The sequence below is a fragment of the Pristiophorus japonicus genome, chromosome 7, assembly GCF_044704955.1.
Source record: "Pristiophorus japonicus isolate sPriJap1 chromosome 7, sPriJap1.hap1, whole genome shotgun sequence".
Taxonomy (NCBI): Eukaryota; Metazoa; Chordata; class Chondrichthyes; family Pristiophoridae; genus Pristiophorus; species Pristiophorus japonicus.
Window position 1 is genome coordinate 154,451,022 of NC_091983.1, and position 26,213 is coordinate 154,477,234.

The 26,213-nt window shown below is 42.4% G+C and overlaps 1 protein-coding gene across 1 annotated transcript; it reads right to left on the reverse strand.

The window, feature by feature from the left end:
* Positions 1-25,940, reverse strand: LOC139266645 (G-protein coupled receptor family C group 6 member A-like). Its single transcript, XM_070884233.1, has 8 exons — positions 25,833-25,940; positions 13,922-14,127; positions 8,490-8,793; positions 4,921-5,787; positions 3,917-4,120; positions 2,581-2,701; positions 646-1,600; positions 1-10 (listed from the first exon to the last, which is right to left on the reverse strand). Exons 1-8 carry the CDS (start codon positions 25,938-25,940, stop codon positions 1-3), a joined length of 2,775 nt encoding a protein of 924 aa, XP_070740334.1.
* Positions 25,941-26,213: the final 273 nt, after the last annotated feature.

The window sequence follows — 26,213 nt, forward strand, 5'->3', positions numbered from 1 at the left end:
TTAACAGCACCTAAATAAAAATAAATTATCACATGGTCAAAATTAATTAAAATACAATTTAATTGAACATTTAAAACAAAAATTAAATTTTTTGAAAAATACATGTAAACATTTTTCAAGGGGCCCAAAATAAAATAAACTAATTTTAAAGTTTTGTGTGGTTAAATCAATTAAAAAATATATTTTAATATTTATTTAAACCCTTATGCTGGTAAAAGATGGCCTTATGCCAGGCGTAAGGGTTTGGTGGGTATTCGCTGGGCAGTAGTTGGGTAAGTAGCTCAACTGTGCGTTAGTGAATGTCCATTTCCTGCGGATGGGTATCATCTATCAAGCTGCAATTTGACTGATCGCAAGTTTCAGGTTTTTGCGCATGCGCATCGCATGTGGAAACCCAAAATTTGCAGGACACATGTGCGTTCACGGTTACAAGCCCTGGAAAATCATGGGCCATTGATTTTCAGGTTCCTAAATGTTTCTAGTATATCTCAAAACAGCCAGGGTCCTCATCCGTTTTAACTAACTATTACGCCCTCTCCCATTGAAGGTTGAGTGCAAGTTGGATTATGTTCACGCCTTGGTGTATTTGTAGGAAACTGGAAAGGTGAAGGTTCTTGCACACAAGGTGGAGATATTGGTACAGACCAAATGGATTCATTGGTGAGTGAAGCTTGCCAATACTTGGCTAGATCATGCTGACTAAAATGCTCGCGCACAGATTTCAGATAATTCTCGGAAGTGTTTGCTTCTTTCTTGAAATAAATGATGTAGCACTTTGGAAAGAAATGGCAACATAATATGCCATAGTTTGATGCTAAAATTGCACTCATTTCAACTGCTTGCCGATATTTACTATCAGTGTTGATATACACAGGGACAAAGGAAATCCATACAATTAAGTAGATAAGCATGCTGAATGTGATAAACCTGGCCTCATTGTACCTATCTGGCAGCTTCCGGGCTTTGTATGCAAACAGGAAACAACAAATTGCAAGTACAGCTATATATCCTAACATAACACCAAATGCCACATTGGAGCCTTCTGTACATTTTAGTAAAATGATTTTAGGTACATCATAACTTTTTACAAAATGGGGTCCTTTAAGTACCAACCACAGTGTACAAACAATTACTTGAATTACAGTACACATTACCAGAATTACTAAGGGTTTATACAACTTCTTCATTTGTTTACGGACAACTAGATCAAGCTTGAACGCCAGAATGATCCTAAAAGATTTGATCAGGATCCAAGAAACACAAATAGTAAAGCTTATGCCAAAGAGCGGCTGTCTAACTTTACAGCCATATTCTGTTGGTTTACCAATAAAAAGCCCAGTACTGACAAAGCTAGTGAACAATGAGAAGAGAATTATATAACAGAACTGACCTCCAGCAGCCTTCACTGCTGGTGTGTTCAAATTCAGCGTGAATATTATACCAATTACAAATATTAAAATAATCCCTGAACAAGTAAAAACTACAAGGACAATTGCAAACCCCTCGTTCCATCTAAAGAATTCAATGGTTCTGTTATTGCATTTTGAACTTCCAGCATCAGACCACTGGTCATCTGAACACTTCAAACACTTGTTCATATCTGTGATGAAATAAAAACCCTTGTTAGGCATACAGAGCATTCAAATTAACGACAAAAAACTGGCAGAATTGTAATACAGTATTTGTAGAAAATAATCATAAACTGTCTCCATATTTTGCGTACAATGTGTAAAGGATTTAGATATTTTATACCAATAAATGGTATTTCACAAGACCACAAAATAAATGTAGGTGAAGGAATACATTAAATTCACCGTAATGCATCCATCTAGTAATCGGGAACATGTTATTTAACCGGGCCTGTAATGAATGTAAATATTTTTGCTTCCATTAACATGCTTGGTAGATAATTTCAAATATTGATCACTCTGTGTGAAGAAGTTCAAAATTGTCTTTTAACCAGATTTAGTGGATGCTCCATTGTTCTACTGTCTTACCTACCTTCAAGTAGTGCCCCAGATTTGCCTTATCTATATCACTTAATATACTTATTCAGAATTATAAGTGACTTGAACATCTAAGACTTTATTCACTAGAAGGTTAGGGGAGATCAAAGAACTGTTTAAAGTTTTGGAAAGGTTTCAGAGAGTAAATAACAAAAGATTATTTCCAATTTGGTAAATCTGAACCAAGGAGACACTAATTAGAATCTACTAAAACATAAAGATGGAGGTTGGAAGAACATTTTCATGCAAATAGTTATTAGAATATGAAATGCATTACCATAAGTAAAAATTGAAGTCATGTCAACCAAAACATTTCAGAGAAAATTGTATAAAAACTTGAAGAAAAAAATCTTTAAGAGCGAGGAAATGGGATTAGAGCACAGAGTTCTGATGTGGAGTTAACACTGGGATGATGAGCTAAATGGTTGCCTTTGGTGCTGACATTTCTATGACTATGATATTTTATATATCTTTAATGGCCCTTTTTAGTAGCCTCTCTGCTGATACTAGGCATCTGCTTGGTGGCCATTTGGCTCTTAAAGTCATGTCACCTATGACAATTACACGTACTTACCCCAATCTACAGAGTAGTATCCCTCTACACAAGGCACACAGTCGTAACAGCAGGTGTGTGAGGTATGTGAGTTCTTTCTTTGTCCAGGTTTGCAGGACTGTGAGCAGTTAGAAAACACAGCCTAGAGGAAACATAATTAATAGTTGATTCTCCCAAACTATCATTAATTTAGTATGATAGTGCCTGTAGTTGAATGTAAAAGTTATTTACACCTCACCAGTCACCAAGGTCATTGTTCTGTCACCTGGGAGTCTCTGGCCCAAGACCGCCCTAAGTGGAGGAAGAGCATCCGGGAGGGTCGAGAGTATGCAGAAACCAAACACAGACAGCGGAAGGAGCATAGGAAAAAGCAGACTACCCACCCACCCTTTCCTTCAACCATTGTCTGTCCCATCTGTGACAGAGACTGTAATTCCCATATTGGACTGTACAGTTACCTGAGAACTCACTTTTAGATTGGAAGCAAGTCTTCCTCGATTTTGAGGGACTGCCTATGATGGTGATGATGTTTTGTCAGCTGAACCATAGAGGAGTGGCTATGAGTTTATTAGTATGTTAGGAGCATTCCTCCCACTCATTCCTTTATTTTTAAAAATAAATGTTAACAGCCATATCAGGTCATTTTATCTTATTGCTGTTTATAGGACTTTGCTGTGTACAAATTGCCTGTCATATTTACCTACATAACAAGTGATTGCACTTGAAAGTGATTCATTGATTGCAAATCACTTTGGGACATCCCGGGGATGTGATAAGGCACCATATAAATGCAAGTTCTTTCTTCTATGGAAAGCTAATGAAGAAAGAAATATTTTGGTGGTCGAGGGTGGCCTCTCCAAATATACTAAAGATAAGAAAGAAGCAGTCGCCTGCCTGTGCAGGTTTGCTTTCTCCTGTTCTATGTCACTTTGCAAGCACAGAAGTGATATCCAAAAGTCTAAGCTGCATCTCAATATGTGTGAGTAAATGATTATGCATCAGTTAACTAGGTTTTATTCAAAATTTGCCATCTTGGCACAATGTCACAGGTGTTTGTGTGATGGTAGTTTCAGTTTGAAGTTGTAGCTAGATAGTTTACCCTGCTGCAGTACAGGCATGCATGTGAGCTAGGAAAGAAGTGCAATGTTGCTTAAATCCTTTGCATTCTGCCTTAGTCATGGTGTATCAGGTTGAGAGGACACTTTTTATGGCTTGTTGCTTTTCCCATCTACTTTGTACAGCTGATTTTTTCTAAAGCTGACAAAATTTATTGCAACAGTAGAAACTTTAAATTATTGTCTACAACAACAAATGAACTGTATAATTACACTATACACATTAAAGAATAAATCCTAACCTTTGTGGTGTCTCTGAAGATATCATCATAAATGTATACTTTTTTATCCAGAAGTTTGTATTCTCCAACTGTTTTAAATTGTGCAGTGCCGTTAATCATATCCCAGTTTATTAAGTCATATCCATTTATGGAATCTCCAGATTTGTCAAAATAAAACGGTCTCCCTGCTTCAGTGAAATTCACCATTTTTAGTGCTTCAAGTAGCTGCAAACAAAAGAATCGATGATTATTTTACTAACCAATTATACAAGATTGGGAATTCACAGGCTAGTTCCAACTATTTTTTGGTTAACTGTGTATTTGACGTGTGCAGAAAGCCACTGCCATATACAAAAGTCCCCAATTCAGTTACTGAGAAAACTATCTCTACCTGTCGGGCTTCTATTTTCCCAGTATAGAGTGCACACTTGTTCCCTGTAAGGACACAGCTCACATTTCTACGTTTAAAGAGCTCAAGTGCACATTGGCTGAAGAAAAGTATTTACACAAAGGCCATGGATATAGCAACAGTAAATTAACCATTTTTCTACTTTTTACTGCAAAGTAATGACAACAATTCACATTTATATGTTTTCAATGTAGAAAAACATCCCAAGGTGCTTCATAGAATTGTTAGCTAACCTTGAAATATTGCAAGAATGTACAAAGCTTTTTTTAAGATTTAGGTAAGGCTTTGCTAAATAATGTGGTGCTACTTTTATTGCATGTCAGTGCTATGCACTGAACCAGCCACCGAAATCTAGCCAATGCCTTTTGAATTGGTAATGCTGAGCGTGTGGATAATATAGTCATATACTGGGAGTCTGTCAATTACAATAGTACAGAGCTTGTTGCCACTCACAAACTAGTCAAGCAATGGGTAAAAAATGAATTTAGTCTCAGAATTTATGCACTAGTTCAATTATTGCAATGCTATACAATTACAGGAATATTTATCAATTATTTTACATTGAAATAAGAATTTTTCTGCATATAAACAACAATATCAGAGTAAAAATATTTACCCTCCATGGTGCAAAATCAACTGTTTTCTGACATACTCCATCTTGACAATTTAGGAGCTTCCTCAGAGCATGAGCTATTGATTTAATGGCCAAGTATGTTGCATAAGTGCCAGCTAACTGAACGCGTTGAACTAAATAATCATCATCAAAATCTGTGATGGATTTATTTGTTTTGGTACAAGCAAGAGGTGATACAATTTTCAAGGAGTCTGGAAGTGAGCAGGGCTGTGAGCTTGAATTGCATGTCTTTGTGTAATTGATATATTCATCTGAACAAGTAAAACGAAGTTGTTTGTATTGTTCAATGAACTTGTTATAAGCCCCAGGCCCTGGCCTTAGCTTCTTTAAAGCTGCTAGAAAGCCTGGAATGATTCCATTTTTGAAAGAAAAACCAAATATGTTTCCAACTTTTTTAATATTCGGCATTGTTGCAACTGTTTTGGATATAGACCAAGCATCACTGGCAATCCATGTTCTAGAGATGTTACGCCGAATGATTTCATTGAACAGTTTAATGACAAGTGCTGATTTAGCAAAGAGAACAATAACACTTGCATTAGGAGTTCTTTCGATTTTTGAAACCAAGGCCTGTATTCTTCCATCACTTTGTTCAGCATCCACATATGTTGGAATCAATTCTTGAAAACTAATACAAATGTCATCATTCTGTGCATTTGAAATGAAATCGGTCATTGCAGATGTGCCATAGTCATCATCAGTGGTGATAATCCCAATCCAGTTCCAATTAAAGTTGCTGACAAGACGAGCCAAGGCCTTTGTCTGATGGACGTCACTCGGAACAGTGCGGATAAATGATCCAAATCTCACCTTGTCACTAAGGATTGCAGCAGAGGAAGAATAACTGATCTGTAAAACAAGCAGAATAAAGTTCTGACGAAGGGTCATCGACCTGAAACGTTAGCTGTTTAAACACAATTTTTCCCAGATTTTCCTCTGTGATCACATCTGAATCTGAGTGGAAGTGGTGGCCTTCCACTGCCTGCAACCTTGACCTGGATTTTCCTCCCCTGTCCCCGTCAGGAATCCCACTGGCCAACGATTGCCTGCTCACCACATGCAAATGTAGGAAAAACCTGAGTTCCGGTTCCATTTCTTCCCGGTTTGCCTCAATTACCGCTACTCCCTGGGACCTTCTAGTGAAAGGTGGCAGTAGACTGCGGGCGGGGTGGGGGGGAGGGGGGGGGTGGTATGTGTGGTAAAGGCTTTGAAATCTTCTGATGGAGGGAGAGGGCCTAGTAGAGGACTTGTCTCCCTTCATTTCAGCTCCCAGCTCTTACCCACTGAAGGCCTTGGTCTTAGACAGATTTGCTGCAGTCTTCTGCTTTCATGTGGCTTCATCACCTCCTGCAGCTCTACTAGAATTTCTTTGGGACCACATGTAGGCTCTCTGGAATCGTACTGGGAACCCATCAGGAATAGCTAATGACCCCCATCCAGGAATCTGGGCTGGGTCATAGTGGGGTCGAGATGGGGATCGCAAATCCTGCTCCAGCCTTTTTGGACTGGAATAGGAATAACCAACTCAGTTTTTCTTTCATCAATTTCAGCTATTTACATTCTTAACTCTATTTTAGTTCTGTACATTTTAGAATTGCATTTAATAAAATTAACAAGGTTTCTCAGTTTTGCTCAGAGAAAGAAAGATTGGATTAAGAAAGAGAAAAAAAAAGACAGAAAGGAAGAGTAAGAAAAAGATGCACGCGCATCTAAATGCCAAAATGCTGAAGTTGCGGTGAGTCATTCACCGCTCCGACACGGGCTGCTCAGTGAATCTCCTGCCCCCACCCCCACTAGCTTGCAATCCATGAAATCAATAAAACTGACAGAAACTTGAGCTTTTCTGTCCTAATATTGCTGTTAAATATCCCATTAAATATTAAGCCTGGTTGGAATAGGTGTAACTGAGATTTTGAGTATTGACTGACAAACAATCATTTTGGCCCTGAAATACTCATTTTTATATTTGTACGTTATGATAAAAATGACTAGATTTTTTAACAAATTCAGTTTGTTAATAGATTCAGTTTCTACTTTAACCCCATGTGTATGTCCCAATCTTTATTTCGCTCTCTAACATTTTCTTTGAAGTGCAGATAATCAATGCTATTGTATTTCCTGATTTGCTTTCTGTGAGAATTATTCAATGTGATTGACATCACTGCAGCTCTGCAATGGGGATTCCCCATTACTCAGCGCTACAATCAATTGCCATGTCAGAATGGTAAACTTCTCAAAACAGAGAATTGCAAGTTGCGAGATGTTGGGCAACTTTCTTAGCTGACCGCAAATTACGTGCCGCGCAAATTTAACGTCTTTTTTTTCTTATTTTTCTTTTGTCTCTTACTTTTTCTCTCTATCTCTTTCTGTACCTGATTTGACATTGAATTCATTTCTTTACTTCACCCTCCTTCTCAGTTCTTCTGCTAGTTATTTCCCAATCCTTCAATCTGTATGGTTGCCCTAATCACTTGGGTCCCAGATGCCGTGTTTCCCTCGCTGCACCATTATTAGCTCACACTTTCAGCAACTTTGTGGACAAAAATATTTTAAGCTGAAGGGCGACGGGGCAAGTCTAATGGTTGTTAGATGCTCTGCTACAGCAAAACCTGGTCCATGAATAAGTAAAGTGGACATGTAATTTGCAAATTAACTCAATATAGATAAGTTTGAGGTGGTGCATTTTGGCAGGAAAATTAAGGAGGCCACATACTCCTTGGAAAATAAATGTCTAAATGAGGTAGATGAACAGAGGGATCTGAGGGTCCAGGTACACAAAAACTAAATCTAACACTGCAGGTTAATGAGGCCATAAAACAAGCCAACGAAGCACTGTGGTTCATTTCTAGAGCGACAGAATTGCAAAGCAGAGAAGTTATGTTAAACTTGTATAGAACATTGGTTGGACCACAGTTGGAGTAATGTGAACAGTTCCGGTCTCCATATTATAAAAAGGATATAGAGGCACTGGAGAAGATGCAAAAAAAGTTTTACCAGAATTATACTAGATCTGAGAAAATATACTTATCAGGAAAGATTGAACAGGCTGTGGCTCCTTTTTTCCAGAAGAGAGGGTGACCTGATTGAGGTGTTTAAGATGACTTTGGTAGGATAGACAGAAATATGTTTTCACTTGTGGGTGAGACCAGAACTAGGGGCCATAAATATTAAATCAAAATACCATGGATCCTGGAAATCTGAAATAAAAAAGGAAATGCTCAGCAGGTCAGGCTGCATCCGTATAAATATAATAGGCAGTTCAGGAGAAACTTCTTTATCCAGAGAGTGGTTAGAATGTGAAACACGCTCCCACAAGGAATAGTTGAGGTGAATGGCATTTAAGGGGAAGCCAGATAAGCACTAGAGCGAGAGGGAAGTAGAAGGATATGTTGATGGGATTAGTTGAAGATGGGTGGGAGGAGCATAAACACTGGCATAGACCTGTTGTGCTGAATGGCCTGTTTCTGTGCTGTAATACTTGTAAGGAGGAATATAAATATCTCCAAAGACTTTCGAACAAAAATGTTGCACAACAGAAATGCTTTACATACCTGAGGCATGAGCATCACATTAAATATTCTTGCGATGGGAATCGACAACTCGGAATAGGCTTCACCTACAACAACTTTTGCAATCGGTTGGTAATCGGTGTAATTGCATTGAATTTCCAGACAATTTTCTGAGGTATTTGACTTGGAAAGTAACTTCATTGCAGCTGTTACAGCCCTGGTGGCATCTGTACAGGTGTCATATATTTCATATCCAAGTTTAATACCTGGTAGCAGAGTTAAGTTGTTTATCATTTCAATGGTATATATCATGGCCTGGACCCAGATAAATCTCGGAACATCGAATCTTTAAAAGAAATAATATTGTTCAATCCAAGTTTTAAAAAGGTTAATTGTTTGACAGCCTCATGTTGGCCCAGAGCTTACTATGATATTTCAGTATGTCAAAAGAAAGTTTTAGCTTTTGAAAGAAATTGCTAAATGGTGACCATGTCTATCTAGATTGTAAGCATCTACTGTCAATAATTTTTCTAACTTATTACTAAGGATGCAGGGACACTATGCATGGTATTTCCTGAGCGATGTTAATGCATCAGAAGTGTGGTGGAGATGGGAAGAGTCCTAGCTGCTTGCCTGGCTCAATGCTGACCCTAGGGAAGACCTGGGGATCGGTCGAATCACCATTTCCGGGCTCCCTGCAGTCTTTTTGCCTGCACTGGAGAACCCACCCAGGAGGGGCTGACAAAGTCAGCCCTGTGCAGACCTTGGACACTCATGATAGTGTTAAAAGGGCCAGCAGTCCCCTGACTAGTAACACGAAGTTGGCCCTACTGCAATCATTTAAATTGATGTTGGTTTTAGAGTGAATCAATCCATTCCTTTGGAGAGATTTAAAGGGCCCGAAATTCAGTACCGCTGGAAAGCTGGTGCTCCCCCCACCTTTTTGTGGCCATTAGTGCCAAAATAATTTCATGGCTGGGCCACCCCAAATTCAGCTCCAAAAGTAAACAAATGGGTTTCAGTGCTAATGAACCCTTCCAAAGTGGATTATTCCGCGGTGTGGCTGTCTTAATTTGAGCGTTATCACCACTGAGAAATTCAACATGCAGGTAAGGGTTTCGAATGAGCCAGTTGCTCCTTGGCCTTTTTAGAGGCCAGAATTTGCGGCAAGGCCCTGAGGAGGGAAGGAGGTTGGAAGGAGGGCTGGTGTAAGAGGTTCAAAGAGAGCCAATTGCTTCACTGATATGGAGCTGGAGAAACTGATGGGAGGACAGAAGAATACTGTTTCCTGACGTGGGGAGACCTGGCAGACCGCCAGTACAGAAAGCATGGAGGAAAATTGCAGGGGAGGTGTCGGGCACCTCCATATATGTGAGCACGCACCCTCCCAGGAGGGTGCTGGCCAGTCTGCACCCGGCCCTTCCAGGGTGGTGATGCATCGACGCCGCCTAGCCCTGGGGCGACATGCATCCTCCTTCTCCCCCTGCACCGCCTCCTCCTCCTCCTCCTCCTCCTCAGGTGGTACTGCTGGTTCGACCTCCAGCGGCTGTCCCCTCATGATGGCCAGGTTGTGCAGCATGCAACAGACCATGACGATTATGGCGACCCGTTGAGAGTACTGCAAGGTGCCACCAGAGTGGACCAGATACTGGAACCTCTGCATAAGGATGCCTATGCACTGCTCAAAGATGCATCTGGTGGCACAATGAGCATCATTGTATGCATGCTCTGGTGTTGTCCTGGGGTTCCGCAGAGGAGTGAGCAGCCAAATGGACAGGGGATATCCCTTGTCTCCAAGCAGCCAACTGCAATCCTGATTCGGGCCAGTGAAGACGGCAGGCACACTGGTCTGGCGCAGAATGAACGAATCATGGCTACTGCCTCCCTTGTCTGCTGCCCAGCTGCACGGTGCTGGCGGCGACGCCTTCACCTGCATGCTGCCCTGCTTCTGAGCAGGTGTACCAGGTATCACCCTCCCAACACTCCTCCAATCCTCAGGATGAACCCTGCCAAGCAGATCTCTGCAGCCCACAGGACTGGAACCAAAAAAGTTAATAAAATTATATCAACACCTACATACTGCAGACCATGGAAAATGAAATAAACGCACAAATAATAAAACTATATCAAAAGATAAACGCTGCGGATGCTGGAAAATGAAATAAAAGCAATAAGTGATAAAACTATTTATCTAACACAGGGCCCAGCGGTGTCTCGTTTGAGCACTGCATTGAAAACCTCGTGGGGGCATGGCTGGGAAAAGTCCGACCTTTACCTCGGTGAATTTCGCTGTGGTAATCCCTTTCCAGCGGCTTGCACGCTGCAGAGCTCACCGCTGGAAACCCTCCTTTACAGCGGCTTCACCGCGCAATTTCTGACTGAATATGGCTCGGAGAGGGAAAAGTACCCGACCGCGGCGGCCGATCGATTTTTTTCGGTCGACCGCCCAAACTTCGGGAACGGTGAATTTCTTCAGGCCCTATTCTCGCCGCCTGTAGCAATGCTGTACAGCTGTTGCACACCGGCATACCTGGCGCCCAGTATTGCTGTGGCGGTGATGATGGAGAATGTTATAGATAATGTGACACTGTCATTAATACCTCATCAGAATACCCCCTCCCATATTTGGGCAGATGTTGCTGATGGTCATTATCACTTCTGACGTAGCAGCAATCGGTAGGGAGCTGGTGTAACAGTTGTTCAACTGATTTCCCACCCCGCTTGCCCCAGTACCACACAAAACTGGACAGTAAGATCGTGGAGCATCCAGACCCTCACACCAAGACTACAGTTAGCAGGGCCAATTTTACAAATCCATGATTCTTATGGGAGGTTTCACTGTGCGCGCATCTTATTTAATCGCAGGCTCATTAATTTTAATGAACTGGAAAGCGTGGAGAGCATGCTGTGAGTACCAGTTGTGTCCTCCTGCCAACCAAGAGTCCCCAACGGGTACACTTATTCAAAAAAACAATCCAGGATTGTTAATGCAGCCTAAATGCAGAATAAGGGTATTGATACGTCACTGGAACAAAGCAGTGTGAGAGTCCCTACTCCAGTCAGGTCACAGCTTGGCTCCGGATTTACACTACACAGGTGTAGCATTGATGCAAAACGAAAATCACTTCACACTAACTCGTAGTGTGAAATCACCTTTGCTTTGTGCCAGAGTCAGTCGAGTTGTTCACTGCCCTGTCTGTCTCCTGCACTCCATAGAGGAGCCCTTAAAGTAAGAATTGCTCAAAAAAGTAAGAGACCGTTAATAAACTTAAAATTGTTAGACACGCAAAATTCTTTATATTTAAAGTACTTCCTCTCCAGAATACTGGATGACGCAAGAAGTACAACACTATCCTTTCACCTCTAGGCTGTAATGCAATTTGGACTTGCGGGATGTGAGTCTTTTCTCTCTGCGAGTTCAAAGGGTCTTAGCAACATTAATTCAGGTAATAGCAAACCAATTTCTAGTGGTTGTCAGTCAGCACTATAAAATGTCCACACCACCTCTACTTTTTAAAGGTATTAATCTCTCTTTGGTTATAAACATTACACTTCTTTGGCATTTATAATAGATCCAGACTAATACCAGGCAAACACGGTTGGAAAAGCTGGCGGAAGGGTAGAAATTGAAAAATCTTAGTGATAAAATATTGCAGTTGTATTTGATAGACTGCTGAGAAAACCCAGAGCTACGTTTCCTGTGATTGGTACCTGGGGAATGTCTGTATTCTGATGCTAAAAACAGGACTTGTGATACCAAGTTTCTGACCTCTGCGTTCCCCCGGAATGTCTGGGCCGGGGCAGTCATTTAGCGGAGGCAGAATGCGGCATTCATGAATCTCCAGCTTCATTTATCTGATTCTTCGCCAATTGGTCGCCCTTCTTTTGAGGGGTGCTGTGAAAAAGTCTTGGGCACTGAGCACAAGTACAGTAGGAAAATCGTAACCATGCTCCTGGGGCATGCAACTTCCCGTCAAGTAAGGGGGCAAATTTTGGTAAACAATGACATAATCTTTACACAAATTAGTTTCCACAATTATCTGTTGATTGGGAATTGCATTATGGAAGTAACAGCTGCCAAATGATATGTTAAAGTTTGGGCGCTTAATTTTCACAAATGGTACCGTACAGTGTTTTACTTCACAACAACTTGATTTCTTTTTCGTAATTCCCAATGTTATTGCTTAAAACGTGAATATATTTTTTCTTGCTTGTGCAGGAAGGTCAAATATTATATAGTTAAATATCAGGTCAATTTAGTTCACAATTCTTACTTCTCAATCACAAGTGTACACACAGAACAATAAAAAGTTGTGAGTGAATTGCAAGTTTGCATCAAACTATTGGATTGGACGTTACACACAGAATAAAAGTAATTGGTTGGTAGAGAGTGAAAAAGGATACATTTTGCAAAGCTCTGTTCAAGGCTTGAACCCTTGCTCAAGGGCAGTGCGGATTTGACACAGAGTTCAGTGTGCCTGATTTCCAGTGATTAAGCACATGAAGGAGAAGAGAATACAGGGTTATGCTGACAGATTTAGATGAAAGACGGGAGGAGGTTTGAGTGCAGCATAAACACCGGCAGGACTGGTTGGGCCGAATGGCCTGTTTCTGTGCCGTATATCCTACGTAATCCTATGTAATTATAATTACCAAAAAAATCATGAGTACAGAATTGGACACAGTGATCTTTTCACAATCCATGTTCCTGCTCAACAGGTGCTTTGCCTTGCAAAATTTACGCGATTGTGTTAGACTTCGATCGAACCGTTCTGAAACCATCCTGAGCCAGGTGTACGAGTGTGCCCGATCCTGGTGGAACTGGGCTTCATTTTTTCCCGTGACAATTGCAGATTGGGGAAATTAAACTTTGAAATGTTCTTCAAAGATCTTTGGCTATACTAGAATAACACACCACTTTAAATGTGTTTCTGATGTCCATATTATAGAAAAATTACCTCAGGATATTTAGTTCAAATGTGCTGTCTCTCACACCTGTTCAAAAAAGCAAGCAGCTTTCGTTGTGTTTGCAAACGTCAATGAGTCGGTGAGACAAACAAGCCGTTGGTGCTTTAACAGAGAGGTGGACCCCTAACCTGCTCTCACTTTCCATTCACAGTGTCTTCCACATCTACTACAGATCTAATATATAATCGTGAGTTGATCCATTTCTCAATCCTCCATTCTATTCCCCAGCACTTGTATTGTGAAACTGGATATCTAGACAGTAAAATAGTTTTTGTAACCAAAAACAGATCTGAACAACTAAATGTTTTCTTTTCAAATCTAATAATCAAGTGAAACTGCCTCATTTAAAATATTTTCGTGCCAGATTGGATTTCTCAAACAAAGAAAACGACATTTACTTGAAATCTAAGCTCCAAACAATACCGGATTGTTTGTGTGTTTAAAATTTCATCCCTGGTTATTGCAATAATGTAACACAATAAAAGTCCAAATAATGAAACACTTACCCTGTGCATGTTAGTGGGTCCGGTTTAGAGCGATTTGCTAAATTCTCCACTTGTTGATGGACTGGGAAGAGTCCACCGATAATAATGTCTCCTGGGCTTCTGGCTCCTACCATATCACTAACGATATCGCAAGCTCTCACCGACCAGCAAAGAAAAACACAGCACCCAACATAGGCAGCTTTCAAAGTGAACATGATTCCTAAGAACTTTTAGTTATTTCATGTTTTACACAACTGTATAAAAAAAATGTAGCAACATAAAACCTTAAGAAGAAATTAGAATTTCCAATACTATAACATTTGCTTATGTGTATTTACTGATATGCCCGAGAACAGATGAAAACAGCTGCTTGTTTTGATCTCAGACACTATCCATGCCCTCCCTTTTATCTGCTGCGCACTGATACTCTGAAATGAGTTTCATGAACTTTTATTTTGACAGGTAAGTTCATGGCCGGAATTTCCTTGCCAGACTCATTAACACACGGGGTGAAAAGCTATTCGCACTTCCTGCTTTCACTTTCAGGCTATTTATTTGTTACTAGATATTCGGAAACTTGAATAGTTTGAATTTTTTAAAATCACCATCATGGGATTTGGGCATTGCTGGCACGGCCAGCATTTATTGTCCATCTCTAATGGCCCTTGAGAAGGTGGTGGTGAGCCGCCTCCTTCACTTGCAGGTGAAGGGAGGGAGCTCCAGGATTTTGTCTTCCAGCATTTTCTATTTTCTTTTGTTGTCCTTAAGTTATAAATATGACTCCTTAGAGGATAAATTCGGGAGTGCGTCGTTTGGGGTGCTAACTTTTAAAAGTAGAAACAATTAGCACCAGCGCTAATCGAGTGGAGGGTAGCCAATGTAACCCCACTTTTTAAAAAAGGAGGGAGAGAGAAAACAGGGAATTATAGATCGGTCAGCCTGACCTCAGTAGTGGGTAAAAAGGATGGAATCAATTATTAAGGATGTCATAGCAGCGCATTTGGAAAGCGGTGACATGATAGGTCCAAGTCAGCATGGATTTGTGAAAGGGAAATCATGCTTGACAAATCTTCTGGAATTTTTTGAGGATGTTTCCAGTAAAGTGGACAAGGGAGAACCAGTTGATGTGGTATATTTGGACTTTCAGAAGGCTTTTGACAAGGTCCCACACAAGAGATTAATGTGCAAAGTTAAAGCACATGGGATTGGGAGTAGTGTGCTGACGTGGATTGAGAACTGGTTGTCAGACAGGAAGCAAAGAGTAGGAGTAAATGGGTACTTTTCAGAATGGCAGGCAGTGACTAGTGGGGTACCGCAAGGTTCTGTGCTGGGGACCCAGCTGTTTACATTGTACATTAATGATTTAGACGAGGGGATTAAATGTAGTATCTCCAAATTTGCAGATGACACTAAGTTGGGTGGTAGTGTGAGCTGCGAGGAGGATGCTATGAGGCTGCAGAGTGACTTAGATAGGTTAAGTGAGTGGGCAAATGCATGGCAGATGAAGTATAATGTGGATAAATGTGAGGTTATTCACTTTGGTGGTAAAAACAGAGAGACAGACTATTATCTGAATGGTGACAGATTAGGAAAAGGGGAGGTGCAGCGAGACCTGGGTGTCATGGTACATCAGTCATTGAAGGTTGGCATGCAGGTACAGCAGGCAGTTAAGAAAGCAAATGGCATGTTGGCCTTCATAGCGAGGGGATTTGAGTACAGGGGCAGGGAGGTGTTGCTACAGTTGTACAGGGCCTTGGTGAGGCCACACCTGGAGTATTGTGTACAGTTTTGGTCTCCTAAGTTGAGGAAGGACATTCTTGCTATTGAGTGAGTGCAGCGAAGATTCACCAGACTGATTCCCGGGATGGTGGGACTGACCTATCAAGAAAGACTGGATCAACTGGGCTTGTATTCACTGGAGTTCAGAAGAATGAGAGGGGACCTCATAGAAACGTTTAAAATTCTGACGGGTTTAGACAGGTTAGATGTAGGAAGAATGTTCCCAATGTTGGGGAAGTCCAGAACCAGGGGTCACAGTCTAAGGATAAGGGGTAAGCCATTTAGGACCGAGATGAGGAGAAACTTCTTCACCCAGAGAGTGGTGAACCTGTGGAATTCTCTACCACAGAAAGTAGTTGAGGCCAATTCACTAAATATATTCAAAAGGGAGTTAGATGTAGTCCTTACTACTAGGGGGATCAAGGGGTATGGCAAGAAAGCAGGAATGGGGTACTGAAGTTGCATGTTCAGCCATGAACTCATTGAATGGCGGTGCAGGCTAGAAGGGCTGAATGGCCTACTCCTGCACCTATTTTCTATGTTTCTATGTTAATCTCTTTCGACTTTGAAAGAAATCAGCATTTATGCTCCAGGAAGGAAGTGGAGTGCAAAATCAGGCGTTCCACTTCCTTTCTGGAGCGCAGTTGGCAGCAAGCAGCGGGTGGGGGTTGAGTGGTGCAATGCTGCACGCTGGGTTATGCAGCGCTGCCATGTTGAAAAGCTCTTTCCCTCCCTTAAAGGGAAGGGCCATCTCTGCAGGCACTGCAAAAAAAAATTTGCACTGTTAATTGTAACTTGACTGAATTTGATGTGCCAGCATGCTTTGAGAGGTTAAGAAGCCATGTTGCTGGGCAAACACTGTAAAGATAGAACTGCTGCGGTTTACAAATCTACAATTGGGACAATCTGCAGGACCTCGAGGGTTCCGCAAAGCAAACTTTTAAACTGTTGTAAAATTGAACAATAATCAATGTGGTCTGAGACGGAAGAGATACCAATGATTGAATAATAGTCAACATGGTCTGAGACAGAAGAGATATTGGCGCCCGAACAGGGAGCTATCCGGAACAAACAGTGGCAAAGACGATGGATGGGTTAGTCACGAAATACATGACAGGGAAGGTACTCCTCAAGGAGGGATGAGTACGAGTCATAATAGATGGGAATGACCTGGTTTATGAGGTCGAACAATGGACACAATGGTCCACGTGTCGGCCAGAAATGATTAAGCTGTTTTGTTGATGGCATATCAGAGACAGTTTAAGAATGATGAATGCGAAAAGATTAAAATGCAAAAAGAATGCGAAGACATAACATAAAGCCAGTGATAGAGGCAGTCATAAATCGTTTGTTAAAAGGAGTTACAAGACAAAAGAGAAAGTAAGAAACGGCTAGGGGAAGATTTCAAAAGGCAAAAGAAAGACGGTGTAACAAGGAATAATACCACGAAAGTCCGTGTATGAATAATCAGAGTCAATGTGATTGGCCAAGGATAAGGAAGCAGGCCAGCCTGTGGAAGGGCCCTATGGGGCCAGTGTTGTGGAAGTCGGGGAAAGCAGGTTGTTTAAAAGAGATAGGTGGATTATGTCTGATAGACACCAAGAGGAATTTATGCAGCTAGCTCACGGGGACCAGGGGCTAGCCACACCGGTCCGCAGACAACCTGGAAATGGGTAGAGGAGGTGGGATGGTGGCCCCATCTGAGGGAGGACGTAGAGGACTTTTGTAAAGGATGTCTGGTATGCGCAGCAAATAATCCTGACCCACACAAGAGAAAGGCTGCTTTGGGGCACACATGTTGGTCCGAGGGACCATGGCAGTGTATCCAAATAGATTTTATTGGGCCCCTGCCCACCACCAAGAGAGGCACCAGGTAATGTTTGGTCCTAATGGATAACTTTACTAAATGGGTGGTAGCTTTATATATGGTATATATGGTTCAGCTGCTTAAGAAAGTCAAATGGTTCCACATTAACCAAATGAAGCTTTTGCAGTCCACTAGCAGGTGAAGAAGACAGCAGGCAACGATCATGATCCTGGTGAGATGGACTCACCCTATTGAATGGGATGAGGCAGAGGAGGCATCCAATGTAGCGCCTCCCCCGAATACGACGACGACAGCATTATGGACAGCCAAGATCTTAGTTAGGGAGGTATTCTCCAGATGGGGACTTCCTCAGGTGGTGGAGTCGGATTTGGGAAGTCATTTCATGGGTCAAGTGATGCAGGCCACCCTAAAGTTGCTTGGGATTGAGGGGAAATGGCACATGGCTCACAACCCACAGACAGGAATTGTGGAGAGAATGAACCGTACGCTGAAACTGGCTCTGCATAAAAAATTGTACGATAACGCCACCAAGTGGGATGATGTACTTCCCCTAATCCTTATGGGAGTATGCAGTAAAGAGACCAAAGGAACAGGTTACTACCCACATGAATTGGTAACTGGGAAACCCATGCGAACCCCCACCTCCTTGTTGGTCCCACGTTGATGGACAGACAGATTAAGGAGGTGACTAGGGATAAGTTCCTGAGCAATCTGTGGGAAACCTTGCAAGAGGTACACCTGAAAGCTGCCAATAGTATCCCAATACTATGGGCCCATCATTATGCTGATGGGCCCATAGTATTGGGAGGGCCCATCAGCGTAATGGACAAAACTTAGCTCCAAACAAACCCCAGGAGTGGGAGCTGGGAAGCCAGGTGATGGTGCACAACTCTGAGGGTGGGATATTTTGAACCACTCGACAAAGGACCATGTAACATTGTCGACAAAACCAGCCCCATTGTATATATGGTTCAGCTGCTTAAGAAAGTCAAATGGTTCCACATTAACCAAATGAAGCTTTTGCAGCCCACTAGCAGGTGAAGAAGACAGCAGGCAACGATCATGATCCTGGTGAGATGGACTCACCCTATTGAATGGGATGAGGCAGAGGAGGCATCCAATGTAGCGCCTCCCCCGAATAATGGAGCAGAGGTGCCTGGTATGGCAGCTCCACAGGTATGGTATAATTTGAGGGCGCGTTCCTGATATCCTCCAAAAAGATACAGGCTGTATAGGCAGGATGAAGGGGCGTACATGACCAGAAGTAGTATTCTGTTTTTGTTCCCTTCTCCCACAGGCCCGACCAAGGCAAAAGGGGAAATGGAGAAACTATTTTGGTTGTTGTGCAGCGTAATACTCAGCATTGGGATGGCAGCAGTGATGATAACATGTAGAGGGTCCAGGGGCTCAGGATATACAAGCCAGATCACCCTTGATCGCCCCAAGGCACCGCGCGGGAAGTCACTCTCTAATCCATCTCGGGTACGTGCGAAACGATTTGCTCGGGGACTGTGTGGGTGACCACGTACGAGGTCTGGGAAGGAAGAGGTGTATGTATAAAGTTTAGAAATGGGACCACCAGCCAACCTTGTATGTGGGTCGGGATTATTTGCTGCGCATATCAGACAGCCTTTACAAAAGTCCTCTACATCCTCCCTCAGTTGGGGTCACCATCCCGCCTCCTCCACCTGTTTCCAGGTTGTCTCGGTCCTCAAAGCAATGGAGGTGTTGAGCATTTTAACTATGTCATCTAAGAGGGTTTGAAAGTCAACCTCGCAGCAGGCCAAACATTCGACGAAGCGGTTCAAACCATTCTCCGCACATACCGATCGACAAAGCACTCGCTAACTGGGAAGACACCTGCTGAACTCATGATTTGGTGGAATCTTCGCTGGCTACTGGACATTCTCAAACCCCCAGCCAAACCTAGTGTGAAGAGACCAGCAGGATGGAACAGAGGCACTATTCTTTTTCCCAACCAAAACCTAGAGCAAGCTCCACGGCGGTCTCAGCATATCAGAACACGACCTGGCTATCTCAAGGACTTTGTCTGTACGTCGACTGTGGTTTTAAAGAGGGGGGAAATATGTTGTGTTCATACTCTATTTATTTGTTACAGCTCACTGGATGGATATAAGGACCCTGTGGGAGCTATTCATAGTTGCTGTATTCATTCTGGTTCATGCCGGTTTGAGACTCCATTTTGGGTTGTATAAAAGCACAGTTAACTTAAGTTACATTTCTCCTGGCTCAGTTTGTCAGTTATTTACACGTACAACAATACTGAGCCAATTGGGGGACATGACCAGAGCAATGCTATCCCGAGAAATCGTACCAGAAGACAGCGAAGCGTGGTAAACGATGCAGCAACTATTTTTAACACCGGGGCCTCACTCACCAATAGCCTTGATTGGGCCAGCTTGGATCAACCTGTAAAAGCAGTCAGAAATCATTTAAGGAAAATTCCGTATGAAATTAATGATCAGGAACAAGGGGAATTAAGGAAGGGCTAAATTATGACCATACATCTACAGGTTGTGGTCAAATATCTGGAATCTCATGCTAAAAGGGAAGATCAATTTTTAAAGGAGGATAAGAATGTGAAGCAACGCAAAATGATGCACGTATAATATATGAATCTTGGTTGTTGGGACAAACCCGGGAAAACCTACAGCGTATTGCTGAGGGGAAGCTCCCCTCGTGGGTGACTAATTGGTATTTAAATTTAATGACAATGTCCTCCTACCAATTTAATAAGACTGTGTCAGGTGAGAAGGTTGGTACAGATATACTCGGTGAAACATGAATATAATTAAAAAAAAGCAAAGAAACATCACCCTATTGGGGATGGTGTTGTATAATCCAGTCCTGCCCGAGAAAACAACCCCAAGCCCCTTATTCTGTGTGGAGAACACAGGGGTGCGTCGAGGTGATCATTTAGTCGAGTATGCTGACTCCCCGAAGTATGTGGCCCGGATGGACAGGACCACATGGATGGCCCCAGATCTCACTGGATGGGCCCAGATATAAGATACGCTCATCTGTCCTATGATGTGACAGAACATGCAGCCCGGCTTGTGGGTTCACTTAGGATAGGATAGAGTGGAATTGTACCATGAAAGTTACTCCAGGATGGCATGCCCCCATAAGGTCAGCATACCGAGGGAAAGGTGCATATTGTGTCACCACTATGCACCGAGAATACCAGTATAATGCCGACCTTACCTGTCCTATTGTGGCGGGAACGTTTTATTTTACCCAAGTCAGACTTGTTAGACTTTGGGCGTGGGTATGTGGAAATGTATTTTTCAAGGTGCATTACATTTTTTTTGTACCCTTTTTGCAATAAAACAAAATGGAGTCCCGATCCTGCCAGAAGCTTCTGCAGCAGACAGTCTGTTTGCATAAACATGCTAACCTTGACTGAAACTGCTGATCGCTGATTAATAGCCACCAGACAACATTAAGACTGTTCTACTGAGATAAATACCACCCATTGTGTTCCCCTGTAAAATCAATAGTCTGTCGCTATGCCAGACCTTAGAAGGGCTGGATTTAGGTTGTAAAGATGCAGCACCAATTCACCCCCTAAGAGATGATCTTAATTTACCAGCCATTATCTCTTGTACAGAATTCATCCATAATATGCAAGAAGCCAAGTACCCAATCAACCACTATGGAAATCATGGGCCCAAATAACTGGCCAGGAAACTGGACAATCCTAAAACAATGCAAAGCCGGTGATAGCACATTATCACACCCTAATCAAGTTATTACTGACTAGCCCACCAAAAACACTGACAAAGGAGACATTTGAAAAAATGTAAAGACAAGGATGTGGTAATCATTAACTGATTGGAGAACTCTTTATCTGTTTTTGCTGACTGCAAATACACAGGATGGAGCCATAACTTGTTTGTTCTACTGTATGAATACATTGTGAAACTGTACCATATTGAGAGTCCCCACTTAGCCTTTGACTGAGTGGGACTCTTCCTTGCTGCAAATAAAACTTATTAAAGAGACATCTACTGGAGCTGATTGTGTTAGAGTCGTATATTGAGAGTTGAGATTTTGACAGGTATTAAGCATTTATTCGCACGAGCAAGTGAATATTACTTTAAAGGATGAGCTAAAAGAACAATTGTACCGGTACGTGACCTGGTTCGGCAATGACATCCCAATACTGCAAAGGAAACTTGGTAGAATTTATGAGGCACATCAATCAGTCTCAGAAGCATTATTATATCTTGGCCCAGGGGAACCGTGAATTATGAAAAGAAATATCCAAGATTGGGGATGACTCGTCTTGGTGGGATATTGGTAGGAATATCGGGATTCACCCATGGTGTAAGATTTCTAAATCTCTGGCAATAAATTTGAGAGTGAGACAATTCTTTTAAAAACAATTGGAACAGTTTATTAAAAAACACACACACATACACATATCAGCAGTCGTCTATTATCCTACAGGTCTACCTTAGCTACAACCGAGATACAATGAGGTTATAATAACAAGCGATATACATTACTTCCCTTTGGCTGGCTGGTTTGAGCATACGGCTTGCTGTTTTGGCTGGTCTTCAACAGGAGGTCTTTGCCATGTGTTCAGCAGAGAGAAGAGAAAAGTCTTTTGTTGAGTTCTTTATACTTCTCAAAGCCATTGTCCGTCCGAAAGCCTCACGATTGGGTCTTGGTTCCAGGGCAGTTCCTTATTGGCTCTCCTCACACATGTGGCTTTCCAATACACAAAACCCATGCGGCAGCTCTGTGGGCTTCCATTTTGTTTCTTTCAAAACTCAGCCCATGCAGGCAAACTGTGGGCTTTCATTTTGTTTCAACACAAATAGGCCTTTCTGTATAACCTACACTTTTAACATTTATACATACACAGAATCAATTTTAATCATTAATAAACACTTTTATTCTTACAAACTCCCTACCTTGAGGGGAAAATTTCCTTATTGACCCCTCGTATGGTTTATCTCCTCAGGGATGACATTATAGACATGAGAGGGAGAGAGAAAAGTGGATGGCCTGACTTGGTCCCCACTTCGTAAGGTGTAGGCCACATAGGGGATTTATTATAGTCCCATCACATCTCCAACGAAGACTCTCCCCTTCCCGTATCTTCAGTGCACCGTTGTTTCTCAAAGCATGATTGATGATGTCGCTGAGTCATGCTGCAGCTCCCGCTTCATCATCTTCCCTCGGCTTCGGTCGTGACCAGTGTTATCCTGACAATCGTGAGGACCCGTAACATGGTCTGTGGGAAACAATGCAGTATTTACTCTTTGGCAGTTTTTAACTGATTAATGTGAAACCACTTCTTGTACTTAACGCCCTTTTTCCCCGGTAACTGGATCAAATAAACTACGGAGTTCAATTGGTCCATAATTTTATGTGGTCCCCACCACCTGGGCTCAAAGGCAGCTTCTTTTTCCCATAATTTTGAATCATTACTGAGTCTCCCACCTTGTATTTAAAGCGACGTACTTTCTTGTCAAAGTACTTTTTAATTTGTCTTTTTGACTTCCACACTTTGGTGGCCACAACTTGATTGATCTGATCGGTGTGATCTACCACTTATTCCAGCCACTTGGAACTACATGTTTTCATTGTCAGGGGACTCATCACTGTTAGCGTTAGCTGGCCTGGTGTTCTCATGAGCCTCCCCGCCATGGCCTGATATGGGAAGACCCCTGTTGTTCTATGAGGTGTGGACCTGACCTCATTGCCATTAAGCACATTGGCAGCATGTTAGCCCATTGAGAGGGGTGGTCTGTGCACAATTTTTTTAACATTAACTTGAGGGTCCTATTTCCCCTTCGACAACTGGGGGTGGTGAGCAAGATGTAATTTGTGTTTTATCCCCAACATTTCCTGCAGGTGAGTAAACATTTTACCGGTAAAGTGTGAACCTTGATCGCTGTCCACTTGTACTGGTACTCCCCACCGACAAAACACATGATTTAATAGTGTTTTGGCTGCTGTGATTGCAGTGTTGGAGCGGCAGGGGAATGCTTCGATCCATTTAGTGAATTGATCCACCACCACTAGGGCATGCTGAAAATTGCCTTGAATCTGTGGAAGTGGCCTAATAAAGTCTATCTGGAGGTGAGTGCATGACCCTTGAGATGGGGGTGCACTTTGAAGCAAGGCTCGGTTCGTTCATGCGGGAGGATTGTGTTGCAGGCACGGCAGACATTGTGCCATGTATTTTTTGATTGTTTCCTTCATGGAAGGCCACCAAGCTATAGATGAAAATTTATTCCAGTGAAAAAGAAGGGCGGTAAGAGAAGGGATAATCAGCCGTGGATAACCAAGGAAATAAAGGAGAGTATCAAATTAAAAACCAATGCGTATAAGGTGGCCAAGGTTAGTGGGAAACTAGAAGATTGGGAAAATTTTAAACGACAGCAAAGAATGACTAAGAAAGCAATAAAGAAAGGAAAGATAGATTACGAAAGTAAACTTGCGCAAAACATAAAAACAGATAGTAAAAGCTTTTACCGATATATAAAACGGAAAAGAGTGACTAAAGTAAATGTTGGTCCCTTGGAAGATGAGAAGGGGGATTTAATAATGGGAAATATGGAAATGGCTGAGACCTTAAACAATTATTTTGCTTCGGTCTTCACAGTGGAAGACACAAAAACCATGCCAAAAATTGCTGGTCACAGGAATGTGGGAAGGGAGGACATTGAGACAATCACTATCACAGGGGAGTAGTGCTGGACAGGCTAATGGGACTCCAGGTAGACAAGTCACCTGGTCCTGATGAAATGCATCCCAGGGTATTAAAAGAGATGGCGGAAGTTATAGCAGATGCATTCGTTATAATCTACCAAAATTCTCTGGACTCTGGGGAAGTACCAGCGGATTGGAAAGCAGCTAATGTAACGCCTCTGTTTAAAAAAGGGGGCAGACAAAAGGCAGGTAACTATAGGCCAGTTAGTTTAACATCTGTAGTGGGGAAAATGCTTGAAACTATCATTAAGGAAGAAATAGCGGGACATCTAGATAGGAATAGTGCAATCAAGCAGACGCAACATGGATTCATGAAGGGGAAATCATGTTTAACTAATTTACTGGAATTCTTTGAGGATATAACGAGCATGGTGGATAGAGGTGTACCGATGGATGTGGTGTATTTAGATTTCCAAAAGGCATTCGATAAGGTGCCACACAAAAGGTTATTGCAGAAGATAAAGGTACGCAGAGTCAGAGGAAATGTATTAGCATGGATAGTGAATTGGCTGGCTAACAGAAAGCAGAGTCGGGATAAATGGGTCCTTTTCGGGTTGGAAATCAGTGGTTAGTGGTGTGTCACAGGGATCGGTGCTGGGACCACAACTGTTTACAATATACATAGATGACCTGGAAGAGGGGACAGAGTGTAGTGTAACAAAATTTGCAGATGACACAAAGATTAGTGGGAAAGCGGGTTGTGTAGAGGACACAGAGAGGCTGCAAAGAGATTTAGATAGGTTAAGCGAATGGGCTAAGGTTTGGCAGATGGAATACAATGTCGGAAAGTGTGACGTCATCCACCTTGGGGAAAAAAACAGTAAAAGGGAATATTATTTGAATGGGGATAAATTACAACATGCTGCAGTGCAGAGGGACCTGGGGGTCCTTGCAGGTGCAGCAGGTAATCAGGAAGGCGAATGGAATGTTGGCCTTCATTGCGAGAGGGATGGAGCACAAAAGCAGGGAGGTCCTTCTGCAACTGTATAGGGTATTGGTGATGCCGCACCTGGAGTACTGCGTGCAGTTTTGGTCATCTTACTTAAGGAAGGATATACTAGCTTTGGAGGGGGTACAGAGATGATTCACTCGGCTGATTCCGGAGATGAGGGGGTTACCTTATGATGATAGATTGAGTGGACTGGGTCTTTACTCGTTGGAGTTCAGAAGGATGAGGGGTGATCTTATAGAAACATTTAAAATAATGAAAGGGATAGACAAGATAGAGGCAGAGAAGTTGTTTCCACTGGTCAAGGAGACTAGAACTAGGGGGCACAGCCTCAAAATACGAGGGAGCCAATTTAAAACTGAGTTGAGAAGGAATTTCTTCTCCCAGAGGGTTGTGAATCTGTGGAATTCTCTGCCCAAGGAAGCAGTTGAGGCTAGCTCATTGAATGTATTCAAGTCACAGATAGATAGATTTTTAACTAATAAGGGAATTAAGGGTTACGGGGAGCGGGCGGGTAAGTGGAGCTGAGTCCACGGCCAGATCAGCCATGATCTTGTTGAATGGCAGAGTTGGCTCGAGGGGCTCGATGGCCTACTTCTGTTCCTAATTCTTATGTTCTTATGTACCGACCAGATGACGGCCAGTAGGTGACGCTCGCAAGCGGTATACGTCTTTTTTGCCCCCTGCAGGATTTGAGACGCATATGCAATGGGCTGTAGTCGATCGGCTCGCATTTGGCAAATAACTGCAGTGAGCCTTTGCTATGTGGCCCCGACCTCTAAATGGAAGGGCTGCCTGGGATCAGGAGGGATCAGACATGTGGCCTGTATCACTGCAATTTTTAATTTAGCCATGGACTGGGTGTGGGCATCAGTCCATGCTGGGCGTATAGCATCACCTGCAATTTTATTAAATCATACAGGGGCTTTGAACACTCTGCAAAGCCTGGGATAAAGTTCCTTTGGTACCCCACCAAACCCAAGAATGATCGTAGGGCTGCTTTGGAA